The sequence below is a fragment of the Microcaecilia unicolor genome, chromosome 3, assembly GCF_901765095.1.
Source record: "Microcaecilia unicolor chromosome 3, aMicUni1.1, whole genome shotgun sequence".
Taxonomy (NCBI): domain Eukaryota; kingdom Metazoa; phylum Chordata; class Amphibia; order Gymnophiona; family Siphonopidae; genus Microcaecilia; species Microcaecilia unicolor.
This window is the reverse complement of record NC_044033.1, coordinates 12,867,572-12,881,374: the sequence shown is the minus strand read 5'-3', so window position 1 is coordinate 12,881,374 and position 13,803 is coordinate 12,867,572. Positions and strand designations below refer to the sequence as shown.

The following is a 13,803-nucleotide window of genomic DNA, read 5'->3' as shown; positions in this document are numbered from 1 at the left end:
CTGTTTAACGATGGAATAGAGAATGTAAGTGAGCTACAACGAGCAGCTCATTTGAATTCCTATACCTTGATGCATGCCCGTTCCTTACCGATTTGCTAAGGGAATCGTAAGGGAAGGGCTCTAACGATTGTTTAGTGCATCTAGCCCTGAGTAAGAGTGATGACTAATCCTAGCTGATTCACAGCGCATATTCCTGGAAGGATTTTTTTTAAAGAAGTGAGCCTTGAGTCATTTACGAAAGATCAGGTAAGTATCTGGGCTTCTCAATACCTTAGGGAGTGCATTCCATCTCTTAGTGCACAGGTAGGTGAAGCCTGATGAGTAAACTGTCTTGTATCATACACCCTGGCAGTTGGGGAAGTAGAGTGTGAGATAGCTTTATGCTTCCATGTGAATGCGTAGCGGTAGGTTTATTAGGTTCAACATGTATTCTGGAGCCAAACTGATTATTCTGTATACTTGTATATAGAGCTTCAAAGTTATCCTTGCCTGCTCAGATAGCCTCTGCAAGGCTTTTAGCAGTAGGCTGGCTCTTTCAAAGCGCTAATTTCTGAAGATCAGTCAGGTGACGGCATTTTGTGCCATTTGAACTTTTTTTTATAATTGAATCTTTGCAGCCAGCATAGACACCATTACAGTAGTCAATGTGTGCAAGGGTTAAGTTTTGTACAAGCATAAGAAGACTTCTCTCTGAAAGTAGCTTCTGATGCACCTCAGTTTTCACAGTGTATAGAATATTTTAGTCATGGTACACTTTGTGCTTCAAAGGACAGATTTCAGTCTAGTTTGATTCCTAGGATTTTCAGGTTGTCTGCTATTGGGTAGGTGGTCCTGTCAAGGGTAATGCTGGAGAAGGCCTCCTTGCAGTAACTGGATGTGAGCACTAAGAATTGAGTCTTGTCTCAAGTTTGAGTTTGAATACTGTGGTCCAGGATTCCAAGATATTCAGTCCTTGAGTTATTAAAGTGTTTATTTATGACATGTAGATGAATGGGTTGAAGCCATACTTTGATAGTGTCCTTGTCAGTGGGATCATCATTATGTTGAACAGTGCGGGTGAGATCGGTGAGCCTTGCGATACCCCACAGTCTGCCTTCCATAGGGAAGAGAGTATGTTGTTCATTTTGACCTGGTAGGATCTTGTGTTTACAGTATCAAGGAATTCTTTAAACCACTGTACAACCTCACCTCCAATACCAAGTTTGTCCAGCATTCTTAGGAGGATTTGGTGGTCGACCATGCCAAAAGCGCTTGACATGTCGAATTGTAGAAGAAGGATTTTCATGCCCTTGCTGATTTCACTTTTAAAGTTGGCCGGTAAGGTCATAAGTACAGTTTCGGTGCTGAACTGAGGTCTGAATCCCGATTGGGAGTTATGGAGAAGTTATTGAAGTAGTCCATTAGCGGCCTTCCATTACCTTGGTCATGAGTGGGATGGAGGCCACATCTGCAGTTCGAAACTTTGCTTCTGCTCCTTATTGGTGTAACTACATATAGAGAAAATTTGTAAAGTGTGTGGGGGGGGGGGGGGGGGGGGGGCAGATGGGAAAATCAATCACCAGTGATCACTAGTACTCCAGAAAAAGGCTCTAAAACAAAATCAATTTCCTTTTGCAAGATCTGTATACTCATACACACAATTCATCCCAAAGTTTAATTTATATATATATATATATATATACACACTCATACACAGGCATACAGCATACATTTCAACCAACCAGCCATAGCTAGATGATGCAAAATTCCACGTTATGAATCACCACCCAGAAAAAGGATCTAGGTGTCATCGTCGATGGAATGTGAAATCCTCTGCTCAGTATGCAGCAGCAGTTAAGAAGCAAAGATGATTTTAATAATTATTAGGAAAAGAATGGAGAACAAAACAAAAATTATTATAATGCCTTTGTATAACTCCATGGTGCACACCTCAGATATTATATGCACTTCTGGTCATTTCTTCTCAGAAAACATATTGCAGAATTAGAAAAGGTACAGAGAAGAGCAACCAACATAATAACTTGGATGGGCAACTTCTCTGTGAGAAAGACTAGAGGATAGGGCCGTGTGGGAGCCAAAAATATGTGATTTATCCCATTTGCCTCCCCCCTTTAGACAGGAATTGCCCTTCCTTCCAGACTCCCCCAAGTACTTCACCCCCACCAATAGCCCCCCCTCCCAAGATTATCTTACAATTTCTGGTGATCAAGAGGTATAGTTGGGGCAGGAGTGATCCCCAGTTACTTCTGCCCATTCAGGCTCTGCTCTCAAAATAGCTGCCATGACTACACCATTAGACCTCCATGGATTGTAAGGCCAATTTGTATTCTTTTTTTTTTTGTACTGTGTTTTCAAGTAATACAGTTATGATCTTGCATAATAGTTTATGTCATAGAGCGCTCCAAATAAATGTTTTTGATATACAATTTTAGCAAGAAATTAAGTTGTTAAATTTGGGATGATATGCTTCTTAGGATTTAGCCTCTCTGTGGAGTTATGATGTCAGCTGTCACTCTGAGTGGAGCACAAAGTCAGCCTCTGTAAAAGAACTATGACTTTTAGTTTTGGTTTATATTAGCTGCAGTCAATGTGTGTGGAAGCTATTTTGCTTGGAGGTAAAATAGAGTCTTTCATTATTTAAATTATTATATTCTGACTTGGATACTGTGTGTTCTGCAGAGGAATGCAGAGTGCAAGCTCTGACAATCCCCAGCAGCCTTCATTGGTTCACATTCACACAACTAAACTTGAGCTTTTGGTTTCAGTTTTAGCTTTGGTAGAAACCAGTTGCTGAGTTTCAACCACAGTTTCAGTTTTGGCCAAAACTGGGGAATAGCCTTCTGGTTAGTGTAGCTGACTTTGATCTTGGGGAACTGAGTTTGATTCCCACTGCAGCTCCTTGTGACTCTGGGCAAGTCACTTAAACCTCCATTGCCCCAGGTACAAAATAAGTACCTGTATATATGTAAACTGCTTTGATTGTAGTTGCAAAATACCACAGAAAGGTGGTATATCAAGTCCCATTCCCCTTCCCCTTTCCCCTAAACTATTAAATTGATACAATATCTGTGAAAATATAGAAACAGTGAGCCCATGCCTTGTGACCAAATATATTAGAATAACAGCTTTGATGCTTCTTTTTAAAGACTTTCTCTCTTTTTGATTATTTATTCCTTGTGCCTTCCTGACTGTAACCTTCTCAGTTATCTTGCCAAAGACTAAAAGAGAGAATAAAAGTGCTAAAATAATTAGCTGAATTTGAGTAAAGGCAGTCATCGTTAAAATCTAGTTTATACAAGTAGAGAAGTCCAAAATGATTAGCACTTATCACTTACCTGTAAACGAAGTCTATTTGCCTTCAAGCTATTTTCTGTTTTGACCAGTTTCTTTGCTTGTTCTGGGACTTCCAGACCCATCTTTATCATACATTTAGTCTCACGTACTATCTCTAAAATTTTGGGATCAAAATTACAAGCATTTTTCCAGATTCTGGATGCCGTATTAGCAAAGTAGCTTGAAGAGCTGTAAGTAAATTTAAAAATCTATTATTGGCAGACCTAGATGTCTTTTGTGAGTTAGCAGCTGTTTGCCTATATCAACCTTCTTTTAATTTTTGGGACAATACTCAAAAGAAACTTATACACTTGGCTGCCAGGTGGCCAATGTACAACTTACTATCCCAGCCCTGGATTAAATATGAAGCAAAATAAGCATGTGCATAGGGCACCATGGGAAGGAAAGCGCCAGAGTATTTTCCCCTTGCTATCATGCCCTTAACTCTTTCACTGCCATCTGTCATTATCCAACATGAATTTCAGTGTTTTTCTAATCATTATAAATATATATGATGTTTTGTTTTGTACAATAATGATATTTCCCTGCATTTACTGAGTCTTAGGGCCCTGTTTACTAAGCCAAACTAGAGGTGCGCTAGCGTTTTTGCTAACCATGTAAATGCCCATAATATTCCTATAGGCATCTACATAGTGTGTGCTAATAGTTAATGTTAAATAGTAGTAGTAGTAGTAGTAGTTAGCATGTGCTAAAAACGCTAGCACACCTTAGTAAACAGGGCCCTTAATGAATTGTCAGTTAACCAATAGAAGTGCCAAGGGGTACCATTGTAGGGCATCAGTTGGCCTTAATCCAGTCCTGCACTATCCATACATTTTAAAAAAATTATACAGATAATATTAAACACCCAAAAGTTAGACAAATTAAATGAGAAACTACACTGCTACAGCATGATTTGTCTGGGCAATAAAGCAAGCAACCACATTACCATGTAAAGGAAAAAAGACCTCAGATTCTAATTAGCCGGTAGCTTAGGGGTCCTTTTACCAGGCTGCAGTAAAAATTGGCCTTAGCTCACCCTTATGCGGGTCTTTCCTGTGCACTAAGGCCATTTTTACCATGACTATAAAAACCTCAGTTTTCTATTTTTTTCCATTAATCCAAAAATTTTACATTCTCACAAACAGCTGGTAACTGCCCAGTAGTTAAACCACATTTTAAGTAGTTGATTACTAAACGGTCCTTTTACTAAGGTGCACTAACAAATGTAGTGTGTGCTAACAATTAGCATACACTAATGGGTGCCTTATCATTTAGTGCATTCTAATCATTAGCGCATCTTAGTAAAAGAACCCCTAAGTAATTTAACTACATTTTTTTTTATTTATGCGATTTTAAATTTTTTTACAAGTATTAAACTTGTTACAGAAAATATTAGGCATGAATGAAACATATAATTCAAATATAAATCATAGATAAAACAGAAACAATTAATAGTTCACCATCCAGCTTATTTTCAAAAGAGAAAGACACCCATATTTTGACCCAAATCGGAAGACAGGTGTCTTTCTCCCTTGTGTGACCAAATTGGTATAATCGAAAGCTGATTTTGGTCGTCTTCAACTGCACTCCGTCACAGGAACGAACAAAGTTGACGGGGCGTGTCGGAGGCAGGACTGGGGCCCAAAAAAGTGCCCCAACTGATCAGATGACCACCAGAGGGAATGGAGGATCACCTCCCCTGACTCCCCCAGTGGTCACTAACCCCCTCCCACCAAAAAACCCCCACTTTAAAAACTTTTTTTTTCCAGCCTCTATGCCAGCCTCAAATGCCGTACCCACCTCCATGACAGCAGAATGTGTTCTATCCTCTGACAGCCTTTCCCTGGTTCTGATGTGGTTCTCGGGTGAGTGTGACACCTTTTCTGTTATGCGCACTGCAGAGTCACATCAGCAATACATTGTGGTGGATGTAGGGTATTGGGCTCCGTGATTAAATGCTCATGATGTTGGTAGTTGGTAGGCTCTACTCCCATGGTGCTTTCCCCCCTGCTTACTGGGTCAGAGTGTGCCTTGTTTTGTTTCCGGTAGTCCATGAGGTAGTGGCCATTTTTGTCAGCCAGTTTTAGATCCCTTTCACATGTTAGCCACGTTACAGAACTTAGTTCTTCCCTTGAATGTTGCTGAAAGAGGGCATTGTACACCATTCTGCCAGCTCTGACCTACTGCTAATCTCAGTACCAGGAAGACTCTTTGCCAATGGGACACAACCTCTGATCTGCAGTTAACTGTGAGTAAACATGCTTATTCAAATAAAGGACTTTTTCAAAGAGATTAGTCTTCATGTGTCAACTGGTGTGCCAAGGTTATACAGCAGCAACAAGTCCTAGAGGCCTGCGTGTATGCAGGTCCCTGGAGCACTTTTAGTGGGTACCGCAGTGCACTTAAGGCAGGCGGGACCAAGGCCTATCCCCACCACCTGTAACACTTGTGCTGGTAAATGGGAGGCCTCCAAAACCCACTGTACCCACATGTAGGTGCCCCATTCACCCCTAAGAGCTACAGTAGTGTTGTACATTTGTGGGTAGTGGGTTTGGGGGGAGGGGGGTTGGGGGCTCAGCACCCGTGGTAAGAGAGCTATGCATTTGGGAGCGTTTTCTGAAGTCCACCGCACTTAACTCTAGGGAGTCCAGTTGGTGTCCTGGCATGTCAGGGGGGCGAGTGTACTACGAATCCTGGCCCCTCCCACGACCAAATGGCTTGGATTAGGATGTTTCTGAGCTGGGCGTTTTTATTTTCCATTATCGCTAAAAAAAACAAACGCCCAACTCACAAATGACTAAATCCATGGCATTTTGGTCCATACAAACCATATTTTCGAAACGAAAGATGAATGCCCATTTTTTAAAAAAAAATACGGTCTGTCCCACCCCTTCACTTACCCGTTCTCAAACATAGACGCCCATGGAGATGGGCGTTCGCGTTCAATTATGCCCTTCCACGTCTACCTTGGACCACAATAAGTGGGGAGGAATCTTAAATGATTCAGGGAATCTAATAAAGGCATATTTAAAAGAAAGGCATTGCCCTAACATCCACCATTTCTATACATTATACTGGATTCAAAGCTTGACAATCTTTTTCACATTTATAAATTCTCTTAATTGAGTTGGCACAAAAAAGACATATTTTATACCTAAGTATTATACAACACACTTGCAAGGGTAAGCAAGTAAAAATGTTGCCCCCAAAGACCTAGTTTCCTCTCTCATTTCCAGAAACTGTTTCCTTCTCTCCTGAGTAGACTTGGTCACATCCAGAAACATCCAAAGTTTCTGACCACAAAACTTTTGCTGAATATTTTTAACGTATAGTTTTAATACAGCGTCAAAGTCTTGCTCAAATACAAAGGATATTAGGAGAGTAGCTCTAACTGTCATCTCAGACAGTGAGTCCTCCAAGATCATTGAAATATCCTTCAACTCCTCGTTTTTCTCCAAATTTGAAGGAATCCCATCTTGATTCTTCTTAGTGGGTAAATAATAAATCTTATTTATCGGCGGAATATTTTGAGAAGAGAATTTTAAGTTTTCCACAAGAAATTTTTTTAACATATCATATGGTGAGATTCCTATTGGTTTGGGGAAATTGAGAATTCACATATTCAATCGTCTATTATAATTCTCAATTTGTTCAATCCTTTGGCGCATGTTCATATTATCTTTTATCACAGCAGAAACATTTTCCTTAATTTTCACAGTTTCTTCCTGAGAGCGTTTTTCCTGGTCTTTTAAATCTTGTTTCAGCTTTTCCATAGATTTGGATAGCTGATCAACAGTAGTTGCAAGTTTTTTAGTCTCTTGTGTAGAATTATTACATTTTGCATTTTCTCCATTGAGTGCCATAGCAGGTCGAGCGTTACCATTCTAGGCGGGTCTCCCCGCGATGGTTTACCTTCCTCTGCCGTCCCTAGTTCCAAAGGGGAACCCTCTCCGCTGGCCACAGCTTCTCCGACTTCCGGTTCATGTGGTTCAGCTATCCCCTCCCGAATCGCGGCAGGGCAGAGTGGATTTCTAGTATCTGGAGGGGACAAGGAGATATCACCCTCCAATGACGCCTGGGTCCCTGCACCAGCATCAAGCGGAGTTCCTCCTCCAGTTTCAATCGGTGGGCACCGAGTTACGAATTCGTCGAGAGTTCGTTGCGCCGGGGAGGACGTCCGAGCCTGGGAAGGTAAGGCTCTCACTGTCCTCTTTCTCTTAGTATGGGGCATCATTATCGGAGAAAAAAGGCTGTAAGCAGTTCAGGCTCTCCGACGCTTTCGCCGTACTCAGTGTGTCGGCGCCATCTTGACTCCTCCCCAGAAGTCCTTTCCAATTTAACTACATTTGAAGTAGTTAACAACAAAAAATCTCAGTTGTGTCTGTAAGTTTTTCTGCTTACTTCTTGCTTACTATCTTACTAACACCCCAGTTAGTGCAGTTCTCTTATTTGGTTCCAGATAGAGTTTCCAGATGGCGAAAAATTTCCCAGCCACTCCGTACCCAAGAAGCCGAAAAATAGCCCAACAAGCTAGGAGCAGGGTCCCTCCCCCAAGCAATCTGAGGAGTTCCACACATTTGTAAATGCTGTGATTTGCTATTTCTGTAATTGTTTTACTTTTTAATGCACCTCCTACACCCTGTTGCCGCTTCAGGACCCACTGGAAACTTGGCTTTTGTACTTTAATTTGGTTCTCCCAGTCACCACATTGACATAAATAAAAATTTTCTATGGAATATTCTATGAGTTCATATTCCATGCATTTGGTTCTCTGTGCATAGTATAGTTCCCCACACATGTGCATTGTAGCAGATACACTTCAGTTCAACCATCCAAGCCAACTCAGACCATCACTTCCAGGAGCCATTGCTGCCTGTCTGTACCACCCCCACCCGCCACCCCCAATACCAGAGCAGCAGAGGCTGAACTCACTGTATGATGCTTTCTCACTGAAAGGACAGATGGAAGATGCACAGTTTCTCTATGCCTACCAGCTGCCTGTCTTCTGTGGGCAACTTGTGATACCAGCTCCCCCCACCCTGCTCTCTATTGTACCTTTCTCCCTACCCTCTTTACATTATCCACATCCGCTCTGTCTTCCCTATTTCTCTCACATTCTCCTGCCTCCGCTCTCTTTTATTTGTTTTCTCCTTCCCCTGCCTTTTATACCTCTCCCTCCCTTGCCCCCCAACCTATCTACTTAACCTCAACTGTGTGCTGCTGTACAGGCCAGCGCATGCTCTGCCTCCTCCTCCATGTGGTCACTGGCACTCACTGCCCTGCTCGCCGGTGCCTATTATATCCAATTTTTCATTTAGTGCAATATATTCCAACTCTCCCATCTTATTTCTTAGACTCCTAGCATTTGCATATAGACATTTCAGAGTATATTTGTTGTTCCTATTTGCATGATGCTTAGTACTTGACACTAATGATTTGCCATCTTTTGTCTGATCTTTGGTTGTATTTAAGGGCATCTGGCCTACCACGGTCTGTTGTGCAACCTCACTATCCAGAAACCCTATCTTCCCTGTTTGTGAGGTATCCTTGCAAGATACCTTATCCCGAACCATGCGCTTTTGAGCGACTGTCGGCCTTCCCCCCATTACTAGTTTAAAAGCTGCTCTATCTCCTTTTTAAATGCCGATGCCAGCAGCCTGGTCCCACCCTGGTTAAGGTGGAACCCATCCTTTAGGAATAGGCTCCCCCTTCCCCAGAATGTTGCCCAGTTCCTAACAAATCTAAAACCCTCCTCCCTGCACCATCGTCTCATCCACGCATTGAGACTCCGGAGCTCTGCCTGTCTCTTTGGCCCTGCGCGTGGAACAGGTAGCATTTCAGAAAATGCTACCCTAGAGGATCTGGATTTGAGCTTTCTACCTAAGAGCCTAAATTTGGCTTCCAGAACCTCTCGCCCACATTTTCCTACGTCATTGGTACCCACATGTACCAAGAAAGCCGACTCCTCCCCAGCACTATCTAAAATCCTATCTAGGTGACGCGTGAGGTCCGCCACCTTCGCACCAGGCAGGCAAGTCACCAGACTTGACCCGCTCGGAGGGGCCTGCTGGAGGAGAAACACGAGGTGAGGGTGAGGAGTGTGACATTTCTATAGCGCTACTAGACGTACATTTCCAGAATTACCAGCGCAGCCTCTACAATAAATATACTCTGATATCGGTTCTGAATATGCTAATTAAATTAGTTGCTGGTGCAGACATTTAATATGGTGACCATGCCATCTAAAAATTTATACCTTTATAATTTACAAATAATTTATTACCAACTTCAAATTTATAACAAATATATTTAAAATAGCAATATTAATGTGCAGAAATCAGTAATCTTTACTTAATGTGATTGTCATACAGGTATAAGCAAAAACCCATATAAACAAAAGAACATTTATAGAAAGAGTATGTATATGAGTACCAATGTTAAATCCACTTACCATACTGTAGTTGTGATATCTCTTTCACCCAGGCTCTATGATAGAGTATCTCAAACTCCACCAATGCATAAGCAATTTTATTGAATAATCGCACTACCGCTTTACCTTCTGGGCTTTCCAGTATGTCTGAATTTTTCTATTAAAATAAATTTTAAGTACAATATACTAAATAATGATGAAATTTGGGGGCCTATGCATTAAACTTTAATGAATACATTAACATGTTACTTTCATGTACAAAAATAGCATAGTAATCAATTAAAAGCCTTAACATGTAAGCTAAAAGGTCAAAAGAGACAACCAATGCATTAAAATTTGCATCCAGAAATGAAAAGATGTCATTTGCATATGAAACTTTACCATTTCATAGAAACAGGCCTTTCCCACATGATTGACACTAAAGCAGCAGTTCCCGAACTATGGATTGTGACCACAAATGGGGTCATAAAATCCTCATTTTAAGACTCAGCTACCTTCCCAGTAAAAAATAAATAAACAACCACTTGCAACACCATGTTGCAGCAAAGTAAACCATCAAGCCCACACTTTCACACAGCCATATGCTGGAAAGTGAACAGCACAAGCTTGGCTACTCTGCTTTGCTGCCTGCTGCTGTTGCTGCATCCACAACTATGGTTAACTGAAGGCCAGCCACTGTCTTTCCCGCGGAAGCTGCAAGGGGCAGGAACAAGTAGGCTTTGCTCCTGCCCCCAATTGGACCACCAGGGATATCAGGGGGTGTATGTTTGGGGGTTCTCAATGTTGGCAGGCTAGGAGAGGAAGGGAGGAAGGAAGGAAGATGAGGGATTTTTTGTGGGCCAGGAGGGGGATCGAGGAACTTTTTAAAAGAAAAATAATTATGCAAATCACAGCCAATAATCAGCCGGGACCCACATAACTGTCTTATGTGGGCCCCGGCTGAATGTCATCTGGGACCTGCATAAGCCCTGGTAGTCAGCATCAGGCAAATTAGCTCCAGATAATCAGTGCTGGTGCCTAGACATGGCCCGGCACTGGATATCCAGGGCTAATTTAAAACAACGCTGACCGCAACCAGCTGAATATCAGCTGTAGTGTGTTTGCTGATGACAGCCCCCCATCCCAGTTTGGGTCAAAAGAAAGAAAAGACTGGATGGAATTTCTACAGGCTTTAATCTGCTCAAGGTAGAAAGCCAAGGCTCTTTAGCAGTCCAACGTGTGCAGTGGGCTTTGAACTTTGCGAGCATGAGGTTTTGTAATAAATATTGGTAGAATAATTGACTGGTTAAGATGGAATTCTGACACAACTTTAGAAAAGAATTTAGTATGTGTGCGCAGGACTACTCTACTATTGTAAGGTGTTGTGTAAGGCAGCTCAGCTACTAAGGCCTGGAGCTCACTGACACTGTGGGCTGAATTGACTGCCAACAAAAATAAGATCTTCCAGATCAAGTACTCAGGTGACACTTATCTAGTGGCTCAAAAAAAGCTTTTATCAGCTGGGTTACAACAACACTGATGTCCCATGACACTGCAGAAGCTAAATGGGAGGCTTCAATAGAATCAAGCCTCACATAAAGCAAACAATTAAAGGCTAAGCAGAGATGGGCTTATCTTCTATTTGCTGATGGTAAGCACCAAATGCACTAAGGTGAACCCCAAAACAGTTCTTTTGAGACCTGACTCTGAGACATGTAGAAGGTATTCATGCAGTTTTTGTATAGGACAGAAAAATGGGACCTAGGACCTCAGTCTCAAACCAGATGGCAAACCTCTTCCATTAAAAACCATTAAGACCTTCTAGTGGAAACTCTTTTGGAAGCTAACAGAACCTCAGGCACCCTGTCAGGTAAGTTCAGGAAATCCATAACTACCCTCTCAACATCCAAGCCATGAATACTAGGGACTGGAAGTTAAGATACAGAATGGATTTGTGAAGGGGTATAGCACAGTGAAAAGATAAGAATGAAAGATAGGAATAAATCACATCTTGGGGCTGGTCACACCAAACAGGTCCCAGAATAAAGCCCCTTAACTGCTGATAAAGCAAAGCTACTCACCTGTAGAAAGTGCTCTACGAGAACAGCAGGACACATTTTCTCACATCCAAGTGATGTCATCCAAAGTAGCCATCAGCAACTCTCCACAACGTTCTATTTCTAGAGCCTTTTGGGACCATTCACTGCACATGCACACGCATGTTCCTACCTGTCGCAACATGGGACCAGGCAGTCTAATTTACTAGCTGATAGAACACAACTCCTAGGGGAAGAGGGCAGGGATGTGAGACTGTGTATTCTGATGTCCATGAAGAACATCTGCAACAGGTGATTAACTTTGCTTTCTCTGAGAACAAGCAAGACTTCATATTTTCACATTAGGGAATCCCTAGCTACCAGACTGTCCCAAAAAAAAAGGGGGTGGGGAAGAAACAGAATATGCCTGCAACTAGCATCTTAAAAAAAAACAAATGCTGAAGAACTGACTGACCAAACTGGCGGTACTGTTGGGACTCTTGCTCAAGTAATGAGATGTGAATGTGTGGATAGAAGACCACATCGTAGCTTTGCTTAATCTCTTTTATCGAGACTGATCTCAGGAAGGCTACCAACGCAGCCAAGGCTCTGACATTATAAGCCATGACATGACTCTCTAGATTCAGCCCAGCCTGGGCAAAAGTAAAGGAGATGCAATCTGCTAGTCAGCTGGACAATGTGCATTTACTGATGGCTGCCCCCATCCTGTCAGAGTAAAAGGAAACACAAACTTGTGTGGACTGTCTATGGGCTTGAGTCCACTCCAAATAGAAGACCAAGGCTCTCTTGCAGTCCAAAGCATGCAGTGAGCTTTTGTCAGGATGGGCATGGGGTTTGGGGAACAAAGTTGGCAGAACAATTGACTTGTTAAGATGGAACTTCCTGTGTACATTCACTTCATGATCTTGGTGTATAACATCTAGACTAAAGGTCAGCCAAGCAACCACTACCACTTAAGAGTAAAATGAAAGGAAAAGATGAATTCATATTGGCTGCATGTCATACAAGATAACTGTCCACACATCCTTAGGAGTGGAGGAGTAGTCTAGTGGTTAGTACAGTGGGCTGAGATCCTAGGGAACTGGGTTTGATTCCCACTGCAACTCCTTGTGCCTTTTGGGCAAGTCACTTAACCCTCCATTTCCCCAGGTAGAATACCTACATTGTGAGCCCACTAGGGACAGAGAAAGTACCTGTATATAATAAAAACAAACTGCTTTGATCAGCTACTAGGGTCTAGAACCCATGGCTGAAGTGACTACCAACAGAAACAAAAACTTCCAGTTCAAAAACTTCAGATAATAGGTGCCAAACAGCTCAAGAGGAGCTTTCATCTGTTGGATGAGGACAACATAGGGCAGCTTGAAGGGAAGTTTAAGAAACAGCAAGCCCCTCATGAACTGAACTAAAGACTGAGTAGATATGTGCTTACCTTCAAATTGGACAATAAGTGGCATAGAGGTGAACCTTTACAGAGCTGTTTCTTAGACCACACTCAGAAAGATGTAGAACATATTCAAACAATTTTTCCATAGGCCAAGAAAAAGGATCTATGGCCCTGCACTCATACCACATAACAAGCCTTTTCCACTTGAAACTATAACACCTCTTAGTGGAATCTTTCCTGGAAGCAAGCAAGGTGAAGAAAACACCCACACAAGTTAGAAGGAACCAACTTCTAATACCATCCAAGCCACGAGGGCTAGAAACTGAATTGGGATCCCTTGTTGTGGGTGGTGAGAGTTAGAAAACACTCCAGCCTCCATGGGTCTTAGAAGTAGAGGGAACCAAATCTGCTTCAGACAATATGTGGCAATGAGGATGATTGTTCCCTCGTCCTGCTTGAGTTTCAGGAGAGTTTTCCTTATGAAAGGTATAGGAGGATATGCATACAGAAGATTCTTCCCCAAATCTAGCAGAAAAGTGGTATGGTAGCCATGTTAGTCCACTTTTAAAGGTAATAAATAGAAATAAATTAGAAAAGGTGCAGAGAAGGGCAAC

General features: G+C 42.1%; 1 protein-coding gene across 1 annotated transcript in view; it reads right to left on the bottom strand.

Annotated features, from left to right (window-relative positions):
• The window catches only part of DNAH8 (dynein axonemal heavy chain 8), a 1,267,128-nt gene that overhangs the window by 951,749 nt on the left and 301,576 nt on the right, over nucleotides 1-13,803 (bottom strand). Inside the window, 3 exon segments of the mRNA XM_030199255.1 lie at nucleotides 3,336-3,472; nucleotides 3,475-3,522; nucleotides 9,788-9,923. Coding sequence (XP_030055115.1) covers nucleotides 3,336-3,472; nucleotides 3,475-3,522; nucleotides 9,788-9,923 — 321 coding nt within the window.